A 25,457-nucleotide genomic window follows, 5' to 3' on the forward strand; every position below is an offset into this window, starting at 1 on the left:
TCTCGGAAAGCAAAAATGGGTATGTTTGAAGGAATAGTGGTTCCAACAATGTTGTATGGTTGCAAGGCGTGGGCTATGGATAGAGTTGTGCGCAGGAGGATGGATGTGCTGGAAATGAGATGTTTGAGGACAATGTGTGGTGTGAGGTGGTTTGATCGAGTAAGTAACGTAAGGGTAAGAGAGATGTGTGGAAATAAAAAGAGCGTGGTTGAGAGAGCAGAAGAGGGTGTTTTGAAATGGTTTGGACACATGGAGAGAATGAGTGAGGAAAGATTGACCAAGAGGATATATGTGTCGGAGGTGGAGGGAACGAGGAGAAGTGGGAGACCAAATTGGAGGTGGAAAGATGGAGTGAAAAAGATTTTGTGTGATCGGGGCCTGAACATGCAGGAGGGTGAAAGGAGGGCAAGGAATAGAGTGAATTGGATCGATGTGGTATACCGGGGTTGACGTGCTGTCAGTGGATTGAATCAGGGCATGTGAAGCGTCTGGGGTAAACCATGGAAAGCTGTGTAGGTATGTATATTTGCGTGTGTGGACCTATGTATATACATGTGTATGGGGGGGGGGTTGGGCCATTTCTTTCGTCTGTTTCCTTGCGCTACCTCGCAAACGCGGGAGACAGCGACAAAGCAAAAAAAAAAAAAAATAAAAAAAATATATATATATATATATATATATATATATATATATATATATATATATATATATATATATATATATAATGTGTGTGGATGTAACCAAGATGTGAAAAAAGGAGAGATAGGTAGTATGTTTGAGAAAAGGAACCTGGATGTTTTGGCTCTGAGTGAAACGAAGCTCAAGGGTAAAGGGGAAGAGTGGTTTGGGAATGTCTGGGGAGTAAAGTCAGGGGTTAGTGAGAGGACAAGAGCAAGGGAAGGAGTAGCAATACTCCTGAAACAGGAGTTGTGGGAGTATGTGATAGAGTGTAAGAAAGTAAATTCTCGATTAATATGGGTAAAACTGAAAGTTGATGGAGAGAGGTGGGTGATTATTGGTGCATATGCACCTGGGCATGAGAAGAAAGATCAAGAGAGGCAAGTGTTTTGGGAGCAGCTGAATGAGTGTGTTAGTGGTTTTGATGCACGAGACCGGGTCATAGTGATGGGTGATTTGAATGCAAAGGTGAATAATGTGGCAGTTGAGGGAATAATTGGTATACATGGGGTGTTCAGTGTTGTAAATGGAAATGGTGAAGAGCTTGTAGATTTATGTGCTGAAAAAAGACTGATGATTGGGAATACCTGGTTTAAAAAGCGAGATATACATAAGTATACTTATGTAAGTAGGAGAGATGGCCAGAGAGCGTTATTGGATTACGTGTTAATTGACAGGCGTGCGAAAGAGAGACTTTTGGATGTTAATGTGCTGAGAGGTGCAACTGGAGGGATGTCTGATCATTATCTTGTGGAGGCTAAGGTGAAGATTTGTATGGGTTTTCAGAAAAGAAGAGTGAATGTTGGGGTGAAGAGGGTGGTGAGAGTAAGTGAGCTTGAGAAAGAGACCTGTGTGAGGAAGTACCAGGAGAGACTGAGTACAGAATGGAAAAAGGTGAGAACAGTGGAAGTAAGGGGAGTGGGGGAGGAATGGGATGTATTTAGGGAATCAGTGATGGATTGCGCAAAAGATGCTTGTGGCATGAGAAGAGTGGGAGGTGGGTTGATTAGAAAGGGTAGTGAGTGGTGGGATGAAGAAGTAAGAGTATTAGTGAAAGAGAAGAGAGAGGCATTTGGACGATTTTTGCAGGGAAAAAATGCAATTGAGTGGGAGATGTATAAAAGAAAGAGACAGGAGGTCAAGAGAAAGGTGCAAGAGGTGAAAAAAGGGCAAATGAGAGTTGGGGTGAGAGAGTATCATTAAATTTTAGGGAGAATAAAAAGATGTTCCGGAAGGAGGTAAATAAAGTGCGTAAGACAAGGGAGCAAATGGGAACTTCAGTGAAGGGCGCAAATGGGGAGGTGATAACAAGTAGTGGTGATGTGAGAAGGAGATGGAGTGAGTATTTTGAAGGTTTGTTGAATGTGTTTGATGATAGAGTGGCAGATATAGGGTGTTTTGGTCGAGGTGGTGTGCAAAGTGAGAGGGTTAGGGAAAATGATTTGGTAAACAGAGAAGAGGTAGTGAAAGCTTTGCGGAAGATGAAAGCCGGCAAGGCAGCAGGTTTGGATGGTATTGCAGTGGAATTTATTAAAAAAGGGGGTGACTGTATTGTTGACTGGTTGGTAAGGTTATTTAATGTATGTATGACTCATGGTGAGGTGCCTGAGGATTGGCGGAATGCGTGCATAGTGCCATTGTACAAAGGCAAAGGGGATAAGAGTGAGTGCTCAAATTACAGAGGTATAAGTTTGTTGAGTATTCCTGGTAAATTATATGGGAGGGTATTGATTGAGAGGGTGAAGGCATGTACAGAGCATCAGATTGGGGAAGAGCAGTGTGGTTTCAGAAGTGGTAGAGGATGTGTGGATCAGGTGTTTGCTTTGAAGAATGTATGTGAGAAATACTTAGAAAAGCAAATGGATTTGTATGTAGCATTTATGGATCTGGAGAAGGCATATGATAGAGTTGATAGAGATGCTCTGTGGAAGGTATTAAGAATATATGGTGTGGGAGGCAAGTTGTTAGAAGCAGTGAAAAGTTTTTATCGAGGATGTAAGGCATGTGTACGTGTAGGAAGAGAGGAAAGTGATTGGTTCTCAGTGAATGTAGGTTTGCGGCAGGGGTGTGTGATGTCTCCATGGTTGTTTAATTTGTTTATGGATGGGGTTGTTAGGGAGGTAAATGCAAGAGTTTTGGAAAGAGGGGCAAGTATGAAGTCTGTTGTGGATGAGAGAGCTTGGGAAGTGAGTCAGTTGTTGTTCGCTGATGATACAGCGCTGGTGGCTGATTCATGTGAGAAACTGCAGAAGCTGGTGACTGAGTTTGGAAAAGTGTGTGGAAGAAGAAAGTTAAGAGTAAATGTGAATAAGAGCAAGGTTATTAGGTACAGTAGGGTTGAGGGTCAAGTCAATTGGGAGGTGAGTTTGAATGGAGAAAAACTGGAGGAAGTGAAGTGTTTTAGATATCTGGGAGTGGATCTGGCAGCGGATGGAACCATGGAAGCGGAAGTGGATCATAGGGTGGGGGAGGGGGCGAAAATCCTGGGGGCCTTGAAGAATGTGTGGAAGTCGAGAACATTATCTCGGAAAGCAAAAATGGGTATGTTTGAAGGAATAGTGGTTCCAACAATGTTGTATGGTTGCGAGGCGTGGGCTATGGATAGAGTTGTGCGCAGGAGGATGGATGTGCTGGAAATGAGATGTTTGAGGACAATGTGTGGTGTGAGGTGGTTTGATCGAGTGAGTAACGTAAGGGTAAGAGAGATGTGTGGAAATAAAAAGAGCGTGGTTGAGAGAGCAGAAGAGGGTGTTTTGAAATGGTTTGGGCACATGGAGAGGATGAGTGAGGAAAGATTGACCAAGAGGATATATGTGTCGGAGGTGGAGGGAACAAGGAGAAGAGGGAGACCAAATTGGAGGTGGAAGGATGGAGTGAAAAAGATTTTGTGTGATCGGGGCCTGAACATGCAGGAGGGTGAAAGGAGGGCAAGGAATAGAGTGAATTGGAGCGATGTGGTATACCGGGGTTGACGTGCTGTCAGTGGATTGAAGCAAGGCATGTGAAGCGTCTGGGGTAAACCATGGAAAGCTGTGTAGGTATGTATATTTGCGTGTGTGGACGTATGTATATACATGTGTATGGGGGGGGGTTGGGCCATTTCTTTCGTCTGTTTCCTTGCGCTACCTCGCAAACGCGGGAGACAGCGACAAAGTATAATAAAAAAAAAAAATATAATATATATATATATATGCATTTGTGTGTGTATGTGTGTGTGTGTCGGATTACATGATATCAGAAGGAAACTCGATTAGGATTTGTTGATGAATAAAGCATGCAATAGACCTTGAAATAATATAGATATGATTACTGTTTACTGAACCTATGTATGTCCTCCACAGAGTACCACAGTACGCTGAACTATTTCCTCCACACAGTTCCACAGTACACTGAAATATCCCCTCCATACAGTACCACAGTACACTGAACTATGTTCTTTACATGGTACCATAGTACGCCGAATTATTTCCTCCACATAGAACGAAAGTACACTAAACTATCTCCTCCACTCAGTACCGCAGCACACTGAACTATTTCCTCCACATAGTACCAAATTACACTGAACTGTCTCCTCCACACAGTACCACAGTACATTAAATTATCTCCACCAGAGGCAGTAAGCAACAAATGAGGCCTTCAGAGCCAATTCAGGAAACATTAAGGAAGCTGTTGTAGCAACAAGATTGATGTTGATCACATGATGAAAATATCCCCTAAAGACATGTGAATCATTAGCTGTAAACTACCAGTCTTACACACACTTAACATGATGTCTTACTCACATCACCCATGTATATAATGACAGAATTCAGTAAAGTACTGAAAATGATTGAGGGGATACTAATGAACACAGAGAAGCCAGAAATATTGATAATTTGATCAAGTGATTTTTCATTGTAATTGTATACATTGGGAACTGAATGAATGAAACTATGGATATAGATGTAAATTCAAACTGGAGTACAGTGCCATAGCAAATGAAAGAGAACAGCTAAATAACCTAATTAACTTACATAAGATATTGTCTAATACATATTGTAAACAGGCATAAGGGAATAATAAGTCATTTTATTTGTCTTTATATATATTTTACAAATGATGTAGCCCTAATCACAAACACTGGGGTCAATAAAACGAGCTTCTTTAACCATAAAATGATAGAGGTATAAACTAACTAAATTTGAAAGAGACAAACACTGGTTGGAACGAAGCAAGGGAGGTATCATCAAGTGAGGACCAAGATGGAAGGCATAGGTTGGTAGGAGGAGGAGGTTGGTACCCATTATTTTGGTTGTCTGATCCTTACTGTTGGCTGAGCCAAGCTGATGCCCTTGATAAGTCACTTCTGTCTCTCACCAATGTCCAGAGCTGCCTCTAACCATTACCCCCAATGCTGCCTATTTCTATTAGCCCATGTAGCCTCTCAACACTACCCCCATGTTGCATCTTTCCACAACCCACTCATCACAACCCCCCATACTTCATCTCACCACAACCCTCCATGCTGTATCTCACCACTACCCCATTGCTGCCTTTCATCACTACCCTCCATTCTCCCTTTCACCACTATCCTTCATGCTGCATCTCACCGCTACCCCTATGCTGCTTCTCACCACTACCCTTATGTTGCTTCTCACCACTACCCCAATGATGCCTCTCATCACTATCCTCCGTGCTGCTTCTCACCATGATCCTCCATGCTGCCTCCCATCATTACCCTCATGCTGCCTCTCACCAGTTTCTCCCACACTGCCTCTTGTCACTACCTCCTCCTATGCTGCATTTCATCACTTTCCCCCATACCGCATCTCACCTCTGCCTCCAGTGGTGCCTCTCCACTATCCCCCATGCTCCCTCTCAGCTCTACTCTCTATACGGCCACACCACTATCCCTATGCTGCCTCTCATCACTATCCTCATGCTGTCTCTCACCACTCCCCTTTATGCTGCCTCTTACCACTACCTTCCATGCTACCTCTCACCACTACCTACTACCCATGCTACCTTTCACCAGTGTCATCCACTTTGCCTCCCAAATGAGAGCAAGAACCATTAAATCATCAGTTAATCGTGATAGCAGTAAACAGTTTGTCATCAGTTGATTATTATAGCCTTTTAAGGGTGAAGAGTTGTCATTAGTATGAAGGTTATTATTGGGATAAGAATTCCTTTGAATAATGAGAGATCATCTTCTTGCAAAAGTACACTCTATTTTTAAAAGTTTTTCCTGTGTTAAGAGTACTGTGAGGAGCTATTTCCCTGATGTAAAAGACTTGTGTTGTTATTAAAAGTTCTCAGTTGGTGTAAAAGTTTAGTTTTGCCTTACATGATTGTCCTGAAGTTTAGTTTTCCATGGTAATTATTTTTTTTTAACCTGAATTACTCTTCTCAGTAATAATGTGAAATGTTGAATAGCCTACAGCTATCATGGATTTTACTTGTAATATTTGTATCCCATAGGTGGAGGAGATACGTGAGATGATAGAGAAGATACAAAACAATGTGGAAGAAGTCAAGAAGAAGCACAGTGAGATTCTTTCTGCACCACAGCCCGATGAAAGTGAGTTTGGAATGTGAATGTTATTTTTGCTTACAATATGTTTGGGCCTTCAGAGTGTCATGGCTCTTTATATAATCCCCATATCATGTAAATATTTCCAAGAGGTATATTCACAATTATTAGATTGTATTGAAATGATTTTGCATCGTCTATGCTCATCTTTAAGAGTTTTCTATGCACAAGAGAGTTGACAGGGATGTGCAGTAATGCATGCTTTTTATGTACTGGATTCTAATAGTGGGATTCAATTGTGTCCAAAAGGAGCATAACTTTCAAAACTGAAAAATACAAGTGACTGAGGTAGAAAATGTGATGTGCTCTGAATCAATACTTCCGTGATAAAACATTGCTCATGGTAAGTATCATGTATAATCCTGATCAGGCTGACTTAACTGTACATGAAAAATTATGATATCTTTGCTGCTAATGGCAGTACAATGGGAGGTAAGATAGGCTGTAATGGTCCATTGAGATTCTGATCCTTCATCCACCTTTTTAGCCTGTCTTTTGTATACAGTTTTGCTAATTTATCTAGCAGATATTTTGATTTACTGAGTAAGACACTTTGGCAAATTCAAGAAACACAGTATCCTCTATCTCTCCTTGCATCATATCCATATGTTTGCATCATATCTGTAGGTTCTTGCAGTGTGCCAGCACTTATGATTGTGTGATCTTGCTTAGTGCGGACCTTTGCTGACCTTCACTTGGGTGTTTTTCATGTTCTCCCACTTGGAATGGTCAGACCTCATTTGTTTTGTTCAAGGGCAATGAGGGCAATCATCCCCCCACCCCCATCCTTTAAGCTATACAATATACAGTAAATTTACTCATTAATAATGATGATTGATACATTCTTTCATTTATTCTGATCCTTTTTAATCCCTCACAATGGCTTCACCTCTAAAACCCTTAAACTTAACAGTGAGTACCCAAGGAACAGTTCTTTCTCCAAATCTCTTCAGTGTCTTCATACACAACCTTCCATTTACATCAATTAAACCTCAGTAGGAAAATCTTTTTTTATGCAGACAACCTCACAATCACATCAAAACATCCTGACACCACAGGATTACATGATTGGAACAATGGCTCACCAAGAACTGATTATTTGTATCTCCACAGAATTCTGTAATCACTATTTTAGCCCCACACAGACATGAATCCAACTCCCACCCTCTAGTCACCTTAAATGGACAATCACTCCCATTGAACAGAACACCAACCATTTTCACCATCACATTTGACACATACAACATTAAGTCTCCACATCATTAACAACAGCACAAATGCAACATCCAGACTAAATGTTCTTAGAACACTAACTGGCACTAGATTTGGGCATGAAAAAGAATCCCTCAACATCCTGTAGAAACACTTAATCTGCTACACATTAGACTGTGCCTCACTTGCCTGGTCTTCTTTGCTCTCAAAAGTAAACATAACAAAGCTGCAAACCACACAAAATAATGCATACAGAACAGTCATTGACTGTCAGCAGCCACATACACTCAACGTTTAGACAAGGAAACAAAGATTCTCCGAGCAGTGTCCAACCTCAGCATGGTTGACACTCAATACCATGCAGTGTCACTGGACCCCTCTGACCCAAATCATTTCATAATTAACACCCAGAGTAGAAATAAAAGCTTGTCCTTTTCTCACACTTCAGTAACTTCTAATCACAGATCCCCCCGCCCTCAACAGATTTTTTTTTTTTTTTTTTTTTTTATGGGGGGGGGGGGGGGGGTTGGGCCATTTCTTTCGTCTGTTTCCTTGCGCTACCTCGCAAACGCGGGAGACAGCGACAAAGTAAAAAAAAAAAAAAAAAAAAAAAAAAAAACCTCGTCGCTGTCTCCCGCGTTTGCGAGGTAGCGCAAGGAAACAGACGAAAGAAAATGGCCCAACCCCCCCATACACATGTACATACACACGTCCACACACGCAAATATACATACCTACACAGCCTTCCATGGTTCACCCCGGACGCTTCACATGCCTTGATTCAATCCACTGACAGCACGTCAACCCCTGTATACCACATCGCTCCAATTCACTCTATTCCTTGCCCTCCTTTCACCCTCCTGCATGTTCAGGCCCCGATCACACAAAATCCTTTTCACTCCATCTTTCCACCTCCAATTTGGTCTCCCTCTTCTCCTCGTTCCCTCCACCTCCGACACATATATCCTCTTGGTCAATCTTTCCTCACTCATTCTCTCCATGTGCCCAAACCATTTCAAAACACCCTCTTCTGCTCTCTCAACCACGCTCTTTTTATTTCCACACATCTCTCTTACCCTTACGTTACTTACTCGATCAAACCACCTCACACCACACATTGTCCTCAAACATCTCATTTCCAGCACATCCATCCTCCTGCGCACAACTCTATCCATAGCCCACGCCTCGCAACCATACAACATTGTTGGAACCACTATTCCTTCAAACATACCCATTTTTGCTTTCCGGGATAATGTTCTCGACTTCCACACATTTTTCAAGGCTCCCAAAATTTTCGCCCCCTCCCCCACCCTATGATCCACTTCCGCTTCCATGGTTCCATCCGCTGACAGATCCACTCCCAGATATCTAAAACACTTCACTTCCTCCAGTATTTCTCCATTCAAACTCACCTCCCAATTGACTTGACCCTCAACCCTACTGTACCTAATAACCTTGCTCTTATTCACATTTACTCTTAACTTTCTTCTTCCACACACTTTACCAAACTCCGTCACCAGCTTCTGCAGTTTCTCACATGAATCCGCCACCAGCGCTGTATCATCAGCGAACAACAACTGACTCACTTCCCAAGCTCTCTCATCCCCAACAGACTTCATACTTGCCCCTCTTTCCAAGACTCTTGCATTTACCTCCCTAACAACCCCATCCATAAACAAATTAAACAACCATGGAGACATCACACACCCCTGCCGCAAACCTACATTCACTGAGAACCAATCACTTTCCTCTCTTCCTACACGTACACATGCCTTACATCCTCGATAAAAACTTTTCACTGCTTCTAACAACTTGCCTCCCACACCATATATTCTTAATACCTTCCACAGGGCATCTCTATCAACTCTATCATATGCCTTCTCCAGATCCATAAATGCTACATACAAATCCATTTGCTTTTCTAAGTATTTCTCACATACATTCTTCAAAGCAAACACCTGATCCACACATCCTCTACCACTTCTGAAACCACACTGCTCTTCCCCAATCTGATGCTCTGTACATGCCTTCACCCTCTCAATCAATACCCTCCCATATAATTTACCAGGAATACTCAACAAACTTATACCTCTGTAATTTGAGCACTCACTCTTATCCCCTTTGCCTTTGTACAATGGCACTATGCACGCATTCCGCCAATCCTCAGGCACCTCACCATGAGTCATACATACATTAAATAACCTTACCAACCAGTCAACAATACAGTCACCCCCTTTTTTAATAAATTCCACTGCAATACCATCCAAACCTGCTGCCTTGCCGGCTTTCATCTTCCGCAAAGCTTTTACTACCTCTTCTCTGTTTACCAAATCATTTTCCCTAACCCTCAACAGATATAACGCTAACAAAAAACATACACACTGAAATAACCCATCAGTCACTAAACAACTGCACTCCTTCTTAAGCTCCAACCCACTAGACATACACCCATCAGAAACCACACTTACCAAACAAACACTAGCCACACTTTACTGACTTCACTCAGAAATCCCTTGTCCTTACACCATTTCAATATATCCCAAGACCCTTAATGCCTATGATGTAACTACCACAGTGAGGACACTGAACACTTCCTACTCTGTGGCTCTTTACTGTCTGCACATAGACGGACACTTTGCAATGTATGATCCTAACTTAACCAGCTTCCTGAGTGTTGTAGGAGCCTCATAAAGAAGTAAAGAGACTCTTGGGTCGGAAGTAAGTGAATTACGATTGTAACTAATTAAACATCTGTAGCGTAATTTTGTGAGTGGATACATCCGAATCAGATTTCGGAAAGCTATATCCGAAATTCCCAAATGACTTACAGAAATGCCATTGCTAATTTTTTTTTTTTTTTTTTTTTTTATACTTTGTCGCTGTCTCCCGCGTTTGCGAGGTAGCGCGAGGAAACAGACGAAAGAAATGGCCCAACCCCCATACACACGTACATACACACGTCCACACACGCAAATATACATACCTACACAGCTTTCCATGGTTTACCCCAGACGCTTCACATGCCTTGATTCAATCCACTGACAGCACGTCAACCCCTGTATACCACATCGCTCCAATTCACTCTATTCCTTGCCCTCCTTTCACCCTCCTGCATGTTCAGGCCCCGATCACACAAAATCTTTTTCACTCCATCTTTCCACCTCCAATTTGGTCTCCCTCTTCTCCTCGTTCCCTCCACCTCCGACACATATATCCTCTTGGTCAATCTTTCCTCACTCATTCTCTCCATGTGCCCAAACCATTTCAAAACACCCTCTTCTGCTCTCTCAACCACGCTCTTTTTATTTCCACACATCTCTCTTACCCTTACGTTACTTACTCGATCAAACCACCTCACACCACACATTGTCCTCAAACATCTCATTTCCAGCACATCCATCCTCCTGCGCACAACTCTATCCATAGCCCACGCCTCGCAACCATACAACATTGTTGGAACCACTATTCCTTCAAACATACCCATTTTTGCTTTCCGAGATAATGTTCTCGACTTCCACACATTTTTCAAGGCTCCCAAAATTTTCGCCCCCTCCCCCACCCTATGATCCACTTCCGCTTCCATGGTTCCATCCGCTGACAGATCCACTCCCAGATATCTAAAACACTTCACTTCCTCCAGTTTTTCTCCATTCAAACTCACCTCCCAATTGACTTGACCCTCAACCCTACTGTACCTAATAACCTTGCTCTTATTCACATTTACTCTTAACTTTCTTCTTTCACACACTTTACCAAACTCAGTCACCAGCTTCTGCAGTTTCTCACATGAATCAGCCACCAGCGCTGTATCATCAGCGAACAACAACTGACTCACTTCCCAAGCTCTCTCATCCCCAACAGACTTCATACTTGCCCCTCTTTCCAGGACTCTTGCTAATACCTTATGGAAATAGAGATCTGATTATCGCCCAGTTGCCACACAACTTCCTCCAGCACACTGGCTCCACACTGGATGATGTGGTTGTGTTGTCTTTGCTTGTGAGATTTCATCAGCTTCCCAAAACACCGACAAGTTTATTATGAAATAATTACTTTATATGAAAAAGCCTTGTTATATTGTTTCATTGAACAAAACTTTCTTAATTATCAGATGTTTTATGTTAATGAATGTCTTAGATTTATATTCATTCACAACTGGTTTGCTCTTCTTATAATAAATCAACATTGATACAGAAGCTGTGCTACATGTTATGAGAATTCAACCAATTTAAGTAGTTGAACATAACATCCAAATAAGTCAAAAACCACATAAGTTCTCTGAAGATACATTTTCTTTATGGTGTGGGCTACTGAATGCCCAAATTGAGGCCATCTCATTTGTGTTATATATATATATATATATATATATATATATATATATATGGGAAGTGAGTCAGTTGTTGTTTGCTGATGATACAGCATTGGTGGCTGATTCGAGGGAGAAACTTTAGAAGTTGGTGACTGAGTTTGGTAAAGTGTGTGAAAGAAAATTAAGAGTAAATGTAAGAGCAAGGTTATTAAGTTCAGTAGGGTTGAGGGACAAGTTAAGTGGGAGGCAAGTTTGAATGGAGAAAAACTGGAGAAAGTGAAGTGTTTTAGATATCTGGGAGTGGACTTAGCAGCGGATGGAACCATGGAAGCAGAAGTGAGTCACAGGGTAGGGGAGGGGGCGAAGGTTCTGGGAGCATTGAAGAATGTCTTGAAGGCAAATACGTTATCTTGGAGAGCACAAATGGGTATGCTTGAAGGAATAGTGGTTCCAACAATGTTATATGGTTTCGAGGCATGGGCTATAGATAGGGTTGTGCAGAAGAGAGTGGATGTGTTGGAAATGAAATGTTTGAGGACAATATGTGGTGTGAGGTGGTTTGATCAAGTGAGTAATGAAAGGGTAAGAGAGATGTGTGGTAATAAAAAGAGTGTGGTTGAGAGTAGAAGAGGGTGTGTTGAAATGGTTTGGACACATGGAGAGAATGAGTGAGGAAAGATTGACAAAGAGGATATATGTGTCACAGGTGGAGGGAACAAAGAGGAGTGGGAGACCAAATTCGAGGTGGACGGATGGAGTGAAAGAGATTTTGAGCGATCAGGGCCTGAACATACATGAGGGTGAAAGGCATGCAAGGAATAGAGTGAATTGGAACGATGTGATATACTGGGGTCGATGTGCTATTAGTGGATTGAACCAGGGCATTTGAAGCGTCTGGGCTAAACCAATAACACCAGTAACACTTTGTGAGTCCTGGATGTGGAAATGGAGCTGTGGTTTTGGAGCATTACACATGACAGCTAGAGACTAAGTGTGAATGAATGTGACCTTTTTGTCTTTTCCTAGCGCTACCTCGTGCAGGTGCAGGGGGAGGGGGTGCCATTTCATGTGTTTCCCACATCAGCGAGGTAGTGCGAGGAAACAGACAAAGAATGGCCCATCCACTCTTATACACATATATATACATAAATGCCCATACACCTACATATACATACATATACACATACATATACACACATATACATACACAGACATGTACATATATACACATTTACATATTCACACTTGCTTGCCTTCATCCATTTCTGGTGGTACCCCACTCCACAGGAAACAGCATTGCTACCCCCCTGCTTCAGTGAGGTAACGCCAGGAAAACAGACAAAAAAGGCCACATTCATTCACACTCAGTCTCTAGCTGTCATGTGTAATGCAAAGAAACCATAGCTCCCTGTTCCCCTGGCCCCGCAGACCTTTCCATGGTTTATCTCGGACATTTCACATGGCCTGGCTCGACAGCATGTCGACAGCATGTCGACTCTGGTATACCACATCATTCCTATTCACTCTATTCCTTGCACATTTCTCACCCTCCTTTATGTTCAGGCCTCGGATCGCTCAAAATCTTTTTCACACCATCCTTCCACCTCCAATTTGGTCTCCCACTTCTCCTTGTTCCCTCCACCTCTGACACATATATCCTCATTGTCAATCTTTCCTCGCTCTTTCTTTCCATATGTCCAAACCATTTCAACACACCCTCTTCTGCTCTCTCAACCACACTCTCTCTTACTCCACACATCTCTCTTACCCTTTCATTACAGACCATACTTACTGAAGCACAGCACAGTGTTCAGTTGTGTCTATAAGATTTATGATAGAAATTCAAATTTCATTAGAGTGAATATTAGCCTCTTGTTAAATGAAGTAGTTCCCTATTGATAAGTTTCCATGTATTTATGTATGGGATGGGTTTTCTTCGGATAAGAATTGTTTGTCACTTAACATGAACAGTTAACAAAAAGTATTGCTCCCTTTGTTTTCGATAGAAATCAAAATGGACAGTGCTACTCCAGTTGTTTCAGTATGGTAGATACTTATGATTGTTTTTCATATTTCCTTTATGTATGAGAATTAGATAGGACAGACAAGTGTAATTCACTTCTTTGATGATACTGATTTAAACCTTGGGCATTGGAACTGATTTCCAGCTTCATTCCCAAGGAGTGCAAATTCACCAGTAAGGTATGAAATACGTGATTGGTAATTTTTACTACTTTTTTATCAAGGCAGATCATAAAGTACCTATTGATATTCCTAAAAACATATGATACCAGAGAAAAAAACATGAAGAAATTTGAAATAAAGTATGTATGATGTGACACCTGCAGATGCCATCAATTTTTTTTAAGCGTAATAGATGTTTTGCTCCTTAAAACACCTATGAAGATGAACTAATTGTACAGAGCTTGAAAAAAAGAGGGTCAATTTAAAGAGATGCTAAGTATCCATGCATTGCTCATGAGCACTTGTCAGAAACATCCTATGTTGCCATTACATGTCTTTCTTGTGTAATGATACATAACATACACTCATATTAATGAGTGAACAGCAAATGACATTCAAAAGAGATTAAAGTACACTTAGCAGCTCATTCTGCCAACTCATAAAACTCATCAAAAGCATATTATCATCATGTATCTTTATTTATGCATTATGATGCAATATGAGAAAAGAGAGCGACTTCATGGGAGGCAATGGGCAGCTTAATTGATAACTTGGTTATGATTTATGCCTGAAGTTTAAGTTAGCCACTTCATAAAAACAACACCTTACAGGATTTTGGTGCCTTTTTCTGGTAGATGAAGGGTTGGCAAACAGGGTGGAATGACACCTATGGACTTTTTTCATATTTCACAGTGAGCAGGAAAATTGTGTATAGTGATTTTAGCCATAAATTGTTGCCAAAGTGTATAAGAAGTATTTGCTCTAAGGCTTATGTGAAGATCATTAGGAAGCTAAATGTATGAGTTGCCATTTACCATATATTAAGTGGTTATGAAAGAAAATTGTAAGAAAATGAATGGTTTGACAAATGTCATTAAAGAAATCTAATTGTGTTGTTGAGGGTAACATTTGAACAGGTTGACAAAAATATGCTAAATGTTTGACTTTATTTTGGTTATGAGTGACATCAAAATAATGCATACTAATTTAACTTATATTACAGTACACTGGAATATAAAAGGCTTTAAAAGTTCAAATGTGACTGAATCAGATTTGAAATATCATATGGCTGTTGCTTCCATTCCATTGTTCAAAAGTTAGTCACGGAATGAAACACCAGAAATATTAATGAGACTTCACATGTAATGCAAATGAAATGCAGTGAATTGTAGCTGCAATGATGTTTTGAAATGTGAGTTATAGAACAGTTCCAGATTTCCCACATATTCTTTCATTGTGCAGGTTGTACCTTTCTAATCCAGTGCTCTTTGGTCCAAAATCTGCCATTAGTTTGTGGATCTGCTACCAGAGCAGTGCTATTCGCAGTGCTAAGGTACCAAAATCTCTCTGCTCTGCAGCTGAGCTAATTAACAGTCTGGTTAATTTCTTACATTCACTTTTTTGCTGAAAGTGAAAGCCAGAAAGGTTTAGAATTTTGGAAAACTTTGAAAGGTACCAGGAGTACAGAATTAGACAGTACACTTATAAAGTTGTTTAAGTAGCTGTGTAATGAAGGTGTAAGCATTTCTAGGGAGATGCTTATCGAGCAGGCCAAACTTTTTCATAGAAAACTAATGCTAGAGCCATGACTGTGAATATTCACAAGGATGGTTACACAAGTTTAATTGAAGACATTGAATGTAACAGGCAGTAGGAATACAGTGTAGAAGTATATAGTGGTTCATTATGGGAAGTTCTTTCACCCCAACATTTGTACCATTGGCTTTCCTAGATAGCGTCATTGCCGAATAGGGAGGGCAGGCATACCATTACATGATGACACCATGGGGTATATATCACAACTCATAATCATTTATTTCAAAAAGTTCAGCACAGCAGGTCTAGCTATAATTTTTTACTGACTATACTTCTGAAATACTCCTGTTCTATAACCAAAATTAGAACTCTTATTATACAAATATATTGTTTTTCACATGAAAAAAATTTATAGACATTCAGCAATGGTGCAGGGGGTTCTCACAGAATGATAGGGCTACATTCCTGGCAATCTGTCATTCTAGTGAAATAACCCATCAGTAATTGAAACCCACATCATATGTGGGTTATGTTCCAGACCAAAAATTTCCACAGTCCAGTTCTCATAGATGAACAGTACCAAAAGTAGTTTACTGTCAATATACCAAACTCTCGCATAATGTATATTAGTCTCTAATTCAGCAACAATTGCCATTTCATTGATAAATCAGACAGTATTTACTGATTCTTACTGAGAATGTTGGTAATGAGGTAATTGAGGTATGTTAGGATGGAGTGAATGGTTTGTCAAGCCTCCCAAAGTAGATTTATGTAATTGAATTTGTGACATTTATGTTTGCTGATGTATTGGCCATTATATTGCCTATATTAATGTTTTCAAGTTCAGTAGATCTCATTTACATGATGCATTAAGAATGTGAAGGCTTGGTGTTTTTTATAGGATGACAATGAGTGGCTAGAATATGATAAGAATCTAATGTTATTTTTCCTTGATACCATTATAAAAGCATTATAACTGAAAAACCATACACTACTTGAATATTTCCATATAAATTGAAAAGAATGAGGAGCAATAGATAGTAGTAAGTGGGAATATTAGGCAGGAGCATTAGTTAGAAGTATGAGGTAGGATACATTAGGCCGGAGCTTTTGGTAGAGACATAATGTAGAAGTAGTAGATAGGAACATTAGGCAGCAGCATTAGGTAAAAGTGGTAGATTGGAACATTAGGCATAAACATTAGGCAGACACATGGGGAAGTAGTCAGTCAGAATATCAGTTAAGAGCCTTTGGAAACACTGCACTTAGTTGCCATCTTCCAGGAGCCTTTTAATTGTGAGGCACTGAAGGCTAAGAAACAGCTCTGGAATTCACCATTTATGGTAACTCTTGCCTGGCAATCCCATGAGGGAGTTCCCAGAGAGAATGGGCATCAGAAATATAGATAGATCAGTGGAATAATATTTGAAAAAAAAAAGTCTTCAGATCTGTCACTGTTACAAATGTTAGTTTTGTGCCATGAATTTGTACCCTAATTTTCGGATGTCACGTGAAATGTTCTCTGAACAATTATGGGGTTTGACTGTAATAAGTTTATGTATGCTAAAACATAGTATCACACTTTCATTATAATTTTTACACAGTATCATAGATACTACTTATTGCATGTGTATTTTGCTGCTGTAAAATTTGTCTTCAGGATAAAGTAGGTAATTGTGAGATCTTTATAGAACTGTTTTGGTAGACAAAGATTATAATCATTCTTGAAGTACATTGCAAGATGAAAATAAGTGTGCTGTAGAGATATGCTATGATCTTTGTATATTTTGAAATTATTTCAGAATCTTGCTTGTTTTCAATTATCAGAGTCTTATCATGATAACTGAAGTGCAATGACTGAAAAGAAAAATTCTTTATAAATGTGTTTTATGCCCTTCACTGCTGCTTTTCATGATTTGCTTCAAAGAGATTTGCTACTGTTTTGAGTACTTTTACCTGTGAAATTCAACTTTTGTATGGAAAGGTTTTAAGAAATACTTTATAGACTAAAATGTTTGAGTTGTGCTAATCTACAGCTAACTGCCCTGTTTGTTACAGAAGTGAAACAGGACTTGGATGAAATGATGACAGACATCAAGAAGACAGCCAACAGAGTCAGAGCCAAACTCAAAGGTGGGTTTGCTGTGCTCTTTATCCCCTCTATGAATGTTGAGTTTCTTCTTAGTCAATATATCCTCATTCCTTTTCATTAGATTCCCTTTGTATCAGAGATGAGACATGAGCACAAGAAAAGTTTATTGTCCGGCATTTAAGTAGCTGGTAAACATTTCCAGTAAATTCATTATGCATGACCTACTTTCCCTAAAACTATGTTGTCTCATCATTTTTGTAGTTTCAGTGCTACAGGAAATTGTCTATTTCTTTTTTGAAAATCTTTTCTAGTACCTTACAGACCATTCTTATAAGGGAGACTGGTCTGTAATTCAGCATTTCCTCCCAATTTCCTTTCTTGTGGATAGATTTGGCAGTTGCCCTACTCCATCCCCATGGCACTTTACTTTTTTCCAGCAACATCTTGAATATTTCAAGTAGCTTGTCAGGTGTATCTGCACATATCTTCACCACATATGGAAAAGTTCCATCTGGAAAATGAGCCCTTATTGGTCAAGATCCATACAGGTATTCAAAATACAGATATTCAAAATTATCATCGGCTTTGATAATCTCAGTCTAACAGCTACTTAAGAATAGATTCATCTGATTTCCCTCACAGTAATGGATCCAAGCTGTTGGCAAAATGTTTTATTTCAGTTAAGGTGAAGTAATGTCTCTTCAAGAGGGTTGTTGAATTATAGAATGTTACACCAATTGGAGTAATTGAAAGCAGTACAATATATACATTTAAGAAAAGAATTGATAATTTGCTTAAATTCCATGACTGACACTATTTGTGCCTCCTTACTTACATGAATACTTTAAGTTTTTTGTTTGAAATGTTTGTATGTCTGCTCTTGCCACAATAGTCTAGAGTTTTTGCTCTCTTCCACTGTCACAAACAGCCTTGCAGGAGTGAGCACTGTGTGGCCTAGAGAGCCCATACCAGCTAGAATTTGGTAACACTTGACACATAGGTTTTTTTTGTTTTGCAACTTAGCCCTGTGTTATTTTTCCAGTGTGTCATATGCAGAGGTAACAAGGATGACCTTAGCATGATTTTTAAAGATAATGAATAAGACTGATATCCTATTTTCTGAAATTTTTTATTTTGTTTTGCAGTAATTGAGCAAAATATTGAGTCAGAAGAACATGTTAGTAAGGCGAGTGCAGATTTAAGGATAAAGAAAACTCAACATTCCACTCTGAGTCGTAAATTTGTTGAAGTGATGACAGAGTACAATCGCACACAAACTGACTACCGTGAACGCTGCAAGGGCAGGATACAGAGGCAACTTGAAATTAGTAAGTAACATTGTTAAAGAAAAGACTAGCATATTAGATTAATTACTTAAGCCATATTGTTATCTCAGTAACTTTTTGTTAGCATATTTCAATAGCTCAAATTAAGATATCCATTCCAACAAGTAATTATTGTTGTTCACTGTGCAGTAAATTATTCACTTGTAATTTTTATGTGGAGTGCTTGCATGTAATTTTGAAGCAGTTGTAAATGATAACAGCACAGTTTCTCCCTTGTTAAGACCTTGGAAATGTCATTTATGAGGTTTGAGAGTTTCACAGTCTTTGTTATAACTTTACTTTTATTAGGAAGGTCAAAACTTTAACCTGAATAAACATGTATTTTAAAGGTCAAATACAAACATCCTGCAATTAGATAATAGGAGATACATTAAACTGCATAGAATTATTTTCATTAAGATTTTGCTGTTAGGCTCATTTATTTAGGAGATAACAGTACAGAATATGTTTTAGTAATGAATTTCTTTTTTACCTCATAATACAGTACAGATTTTTTTTCTGAATTGTAACTGTAGTAATTGATGAAAAATTTGTAGAATATGGGAACTACACTCTGTTGCCAGTGAAATGTTTTGCGTTTCAGAAAATTTCCAAATACTTAATGGGTTTGGTTGTTGTGTGTTAGGATGATTGAGATCTATGATATTAGAAATTGATTATGGTTCATATGATTTTATTTGTGGGAATGATAGTTCACTTTGTATTTTATCATCTATGGTATATTTTTGTATTCTATATTGTCTTCATATATTCCTTGTTTCCTTAAAACTCCAGTATTTATCATTTGTCTCTCTTCTCTGCTTCCTTCGTATCTCCCTTGCCACATTGGTACCTGCAGCTGGGAGAACCACAACTAGTGATGAGTTGGAGGATATGTTGGAGCAGGGCAACCCAGCTGTTTTCACACAAGGGGTAAATATATTAAGTTCATTATCATTGCATCTTCATTGTCACCAAAGTCACAAGATATTTTCCATGCTTTGCCTTGTCTTTTTCTGTCAGACTGCTTAATGAAGCTGTAAAATGCTTTAAGTTGATTTCTTCATTTTGAAAAATTTCACATTTTATTTATGATAATGTGTGTGTATAATAATTAGATTGTTCCCAATTTAATGAGGTGGATCAGGGGACATAAGGTTTCTACAGCTTCACTTACATGCTCTTTCATCCCATAGCCAGTGTCTTAAACATGCCTTTGTATGTGTCATTATGAGTGCAACAATCAGATGATTCCACACCACTTTATCATTTGTACAAGTCTGAATTTTTTCCTCAGCTTTGCATTTACCATTATAAAATGGAATTTCATTTAACACATTGATTTTATAGTTTCTTAAGTTTTGTACTCTCTGTCTTCTTGTTTACATGTCTTTTTTCTGTGTTGAACTTGGCAGTTACCTACATGTTACTGCAGTATGGTTGGATGCACTGGAAATTAGTTCTCTCTAGTGTTTTAACCTGTACAGTATTATTTTGATTATGTTTTACTGTATCATACAGATAATCTTTTATGTTTTACTGTATCGTACAGATAATCTTTTAGGAACATAAATGACCCAGAATAATTTGTTGTTAGATCATCATGGAGACGCAGCAGGCAAAACAGACACTAGCAGACATTGAGGCTCGACATGCAGACATCATCAAGTTGGAAACCTCCATCAGAGAACTCCATGACATGTTTATGGATATGGCCATGCTGGTAGAGAGTCAGGTGAGTACAAAACTATATCCCTGTATTGCTTTTAAGGTTTTCAAGGAAAGTAGAGCTCTTTGATTTGTAATATCAAATATACAGGGCAATAATATTTTTTTGATAATCTTTAAAAAATATATACAGAAATACAATGGGAATCATTAGTTTTTGACATCTTAGTATACATACTGTACTAATGCAGCCAGTTATGGAAATGTTGTTATTTCACACTGGATTTTCAAAACTTTTGAAAGTAATTAGAGTGCAGCAAGAAAATATTTACAAATTTTTGTGTATGACTATTACTGTCTAAATGCCTTTTTAGTATCAAACCTATGATTCCCTCTGCATTAATGTAATTACATCCTACAGATTAATGATTATTTTTGTCAGCACCTTAAGTGTAATATTCCCTATTATGAAGTACTGTTTCATGTAACAGATGAAAGTGATGAAAGGAATATTCTTTTTATCGTGCTACTGCAGTATAATTCAATAAAGTATAACATTTTCATCAAAGTAGATTTTGTATTATGTGGAAAATGCAGTAAAAGTTAAAGTTATTACTTACATTTTTTTTTACGTTTCTGAACTCTGCTTATGGCTACTCTCATATGTCTGCAAACTTTATTTTCAGAATGTGGTGACATTGATTAGTAAATATTTGTTGAAACAGAACAGTGTATGTTATGTATGGGTAGATGTTCAGTTGTGAGTCAGATCAAAAATTAAAGTGAATAGTTGAATGAACCTAGTTACAGTACTACTGCTAATATGGAATATTGCAAATGTTTTAAATCTTATGATACTGTTCAAGAAAATGATGAAAGCTCTTTTGAAAGATAGGTAAACATGGTCACAAAGAAGGTAAAGGATGTCCTTTAAAGAAAATCTACTTTTTTTAATCGAACAAATTGTTAGAATGCTCATAAGGCAGTTTAACAAATCCAACATCCATACATGTGTACTTTGAGATAGTTTTGTTGGTGATAGAGAAGTTTTAGGTGTGTGACATTTAGATGCATCAAATTTTTATGGTTTGTCAGGTTTCATTCCTAAAATAGGTCTCTGTACTAAGAAAAATTGAAGGCTTTTCTCTTAAAGTGTCAGATGTTTGATTGGTATTGAAAGAAAGATTGAACGACTGCTACATGAAAGACAGTGTCTATGAAATCAAGTACAAAATAACTTGTCTATGTTGATATTCATTGTTCTATAGATTTTGGGAAATGTTCCAAGCACAGTACTATACTTGAAGCCCTTCTAACCTGTTTTTTGCAGGAACATGTTTGAAAAAAAATGCTTCCAAGATTTGTAACAAGCAGACTTGCTAGAGAAGAGAGAGAATTTTACATATGTATGTTTATAGTTGTTATACAACTCCAGGACCCCATATATGAAGCTTTTACAGCTTTAAGACTACCCCCTATCATTGTTTTGCCCAGAGAAGGGATAAGGGCCACCATCTCTCAAGTCACAGCAATTTTCCTTTGATTGAAATCAGATTGTTTTGTTTAAATGATTATTAAATTCAATTGCAGAGCTGAAATTATGTTTGTATATATACTCTGATTTCATAATTGTATGCCCTTCATTTTTTCATTGTAGCCATAACCCCTTTAAAAAAAAAAAAAAAAAAAAGCCTGCACTAGCGCACTTCAAGAATGAGAAGGGAAATTATGGACTCCTTTGGAGTAAGAATTTCATTGATGAGATGGTAATCCACATCATTCAGTGTCAATGATACAACTTTGTTGATGATAATTTTTCACCCTCAGCATAATCACACGCAGGTAGAGTCTGGTAATGCCTATATATATATATATTTGTATGTAGCATTTGGACGATTTTTGCAGGGAAAAAATGCAATTGAGTGGGAGATGTATAAAAGAAAGAGACAGGAGGTCAAGAGAAAGGTGCAAGAGGTAAAAAAAAGGGCAAATGAGAGTTGGGGTGAGAGAGTATCATTAAATTTTAGGGAGAATAAAAAGATGTTCTGGAAGGAGGTAAATAAAGTGCGTAAGACAAGGGAGCAAATGGGAACTTCAGTGAAGGGCGCAAATGGGGAGGTGATAACAAGTAGTGGTGATGTGAGAAGGAGATGGAGTGAGTATTTTGAAGGTTTGTTGAATGTGTTTGATGATAGAGTGGCAGATATAGGGTGTTTTGGTCGAGGTGGTGTGCAAAGTGAGAGGGTTAGGGAAAATGATTTGGTAAACAGAGAAGAGGTAGTGAAAGCTTTGTGGAAGATGAAAGCCGGCAAGGCAGCAGGTTTGGATGGTATTGCAGTGGAATTTATTAAAAAAGGGGGTGACTGTATTGTTGACTGGTTAGTAAGGTTATTTAATGTATGTATGACTCATGGTGAGGTGCCTGAGGATTGGCGGAATGCGTGCATAGTGCCATTGTACAAAGGCAAAGGGGATAAGAGTGAGTGCTCAAATTACAGAGGTATAAGTTTGTTGAGTATCCTGGTAAATTATATGGGAGGGTATTGATTGAGAGGGTGAAGGCATGTACAGAGCATCAGATTGGGGAAGAGCAGTGTGGTTTCAGAAGTGGTAGAGGATGTGTGGATCAGGTGTTTGCTTTGAAGAATGTATGTGAGAAATACTTAGAAAAGCAAATGGATTTGTATGTAGCATTTATGGATCTGGAGAAGGCATATGATAGAGTTGATAGAGATGCTCTGTAGAAGGTATTAAGAATATATGGTGTGGGAGGAAAGTTGTTAGAAGCAGTGAAAAGTTTTTATCGAGGATGTAAGGCATGTGTACGTGTAGGAAGAGAGGAAAGTGATTGGTTCTCAGTGAATGTAGGTTTGCGGCAGGGGTGTGTGATGTCTCCATGGTTGTTTAATTTGTTTATGGATGGGGTTGTTAGGGAGGTAAATGCAAGAGTTTTGGAAAGAGGGGCAAGTATGAAGTCTGTTGGGGATGAGAGAGCTTGGGAAGTGAGTCAGTTGTTGTTCGCTGATGATACAGCGCTGGTGGCTGATTCATGTGAGAAACTGCAGAAGCTGGTGACTGAGTTTGGTAAAGTGTGTGGAAGAAGAAAGTTAAGAGTAAATGTGAATGAGAGCAAGGTTATTAGGTACAGTAGGGTTGAGGGTCAAGTCAATTGGGGGGTGAGTTTGAATGGAGAAAAACTGGAGGAAGTGAAGTGTTTTAGATATCTGGGAGTGGATCTGGCAGCGGATGGAACCATGGAAGCGGAAGTGGATCATAGGGTGGGGGAGGGGGCGAAAATTCTGGGGGCCTTGAAGAATGTGTGGAAGTCGAGAACATTATCTTGGAAAGCAAAAATTGATATGTTTGAAGGAATAGTGGTTCCAACAATGTTGTATGGTTGCGAGGCGTGGGCTATGGATAGAGTTGTGCGCAGGAGGATGGATGTGCTGGAAATGAGATGTTTGAGTACAATGTGTGGTGTGAGGTGGTTTGATCGAGTGAGTAATGTAAGGGTAAGAGAGATGTGTGGAAATAAAAAGAGCGTGGTTGAGAGAGCAGAAGAGGGTGTTTTGAAGTGGTTTGGGCACATGGAGATAATGAGTGAGGAAAGATTGACCAAGAGGATATATGTGTCGGAGGTGGAGGGAACGAGGAGAAGAGGGAGACCAAATTGGAGGTGGAAAGATGGAGTGAAAAAGATTTTGTGTGATCGGGGCCTGAACATGCAGGAGGGTGAAAGGAGGGCAAGGAATAGAGTGAATTGGAGCGATGTGGTATACCGGGGTTGACGTGCTGTCAGTGGATTGAATCAAGGCATGTGAAGCGTCTGGGGTAAACCATGGAAAGCTGTGTAGGTATGTATATTTGCGTGTGTGGACGTATGTATATACATGTGTATGGGGGGGGGGTTGGGCCATTTCTTTCGTCTGTTTCCTTGCGCTACCTCGCAAACGCGGGAGACAGCGACAAAGTATAATAAGAAAAAAAATAATTTGTATGTAGCATTTATGGATCTGGAGAAGGCATATGATAGAGTTGATAGAGATGCTCTGTGGAAGGTACTAAGTGATTGGTTCTCAGTGAATGTAGGTTTGCGGCAGGGGTGTGTGATGTCTCCATGGTTGTTTAATTTGTTTATGGATGGAGTTGTTAGGGAGGTGAATGCAAGAGTTTTGGAAAGAGGGGCAAGTATGCAGTCTGTTGGGGATGAGAGAGCTTGGGAAGTGAGTCAGTTGTTGTTCGCTGATGATACAGCGCTGGTGGCTGATTCATGTGAGAAACTGCAGAAGCTGGTGACTGAGTTTGGTAAAGTGTGTGAAAGAAGAAAGTTAAGAGTAAATGTGAATAAGAGCAAGGTTATTAGGTACAGTAGGGTTGAGGGTCAAGTCAATTGGGAGGTGAGTTTGAATGGAGAAAAACTGGAGGAAGTAAAGTGTTTTAGATATCTGGGAGTGGATCTGGCAGCGGATGGAACCATGGAAGCGGAAGTGAATCATAGGGTGGGGAAGGGGGCGAAAAACCTGGGAGCCTTGAAGAATGTTTGGAAGTCGAGAACATTATCTCGGAAAGCAAAAATGGGTATGTTTGAAGGAATAGTGGTTCCAACAATGTTGTATGGTTGCGAGGCGTGGGCTGTGGATAGAGTTGTGCGCAGGAGGGTGGATGTGCTGGAAATGAGGTGTTTGAGGACAATATGTGGTGTGAGGTGGTTTGATCGAGTAAGTAATGTAAGGGTAAGAGAGATGTGTGGAAATGAAAAGAGCGTGGTTGAGAGAGCAGAAGAGGGTGTTTTGAAATGGTTTAAGCACATGGAGAGAATGAGTGAGAAAAGATTGACCAGAGGATATATGTGTCCAAATCACTCTATTCCTTGCCCGCCTT

At 39.4% G+C, this 25,457-nt stretch overlaps 1 protein-coding gene across 9 annotated transcripts in view; it reads left to right on the forward strand.

Moving 5' to 3' along the window:
• Syx1A (Syntaxin 1A) overlaps positions 1-25,457 on the forward strand; it is a 339,980-nt gene that overhangs the window by 169,027 nt on the left and 145,496 nt on the right. For 7 of the 9 annotated variants that reach the window (XR_011716756.1, XM_071693838.1, XM_071693836.1 and 4 more), the window contains exons 3-7: positions 6,139-6,238; positions 17,550-17,624; positions 18,729-18,911; positions 19,768-19,841; positions 20,506-20,643. Coding sequence is in view for 8 of the 9 variants with exons in the window: in XM_071693838.1 (XP_071549939.1) it covers positions 6,139-6,238; positions 17,550-17,624; positions 18,729-18,911; positions 19,768-19,841; positions 20,506-20,643 (570 nt within the window). In the remaining variant the exon portion in view is untranslated. The other 2 variants (XM_071693844.1, XM_071693843.1) reach the window with 2 other exon arrangements.

This window comes from Panulirus ornatus, chromosome 56 (assembly GCF_036320965.1).
Source record: "Panulirus ornatus isolate Po-2019 chromosome 56, ASM3632096v1, whole genome shotgun sequence".
NCBI lineage: Eukaryota > Metazoa > Arthropoda > Malacostraca > Decapoda > Palinuridae > Panulirus > Panulirus ornatus.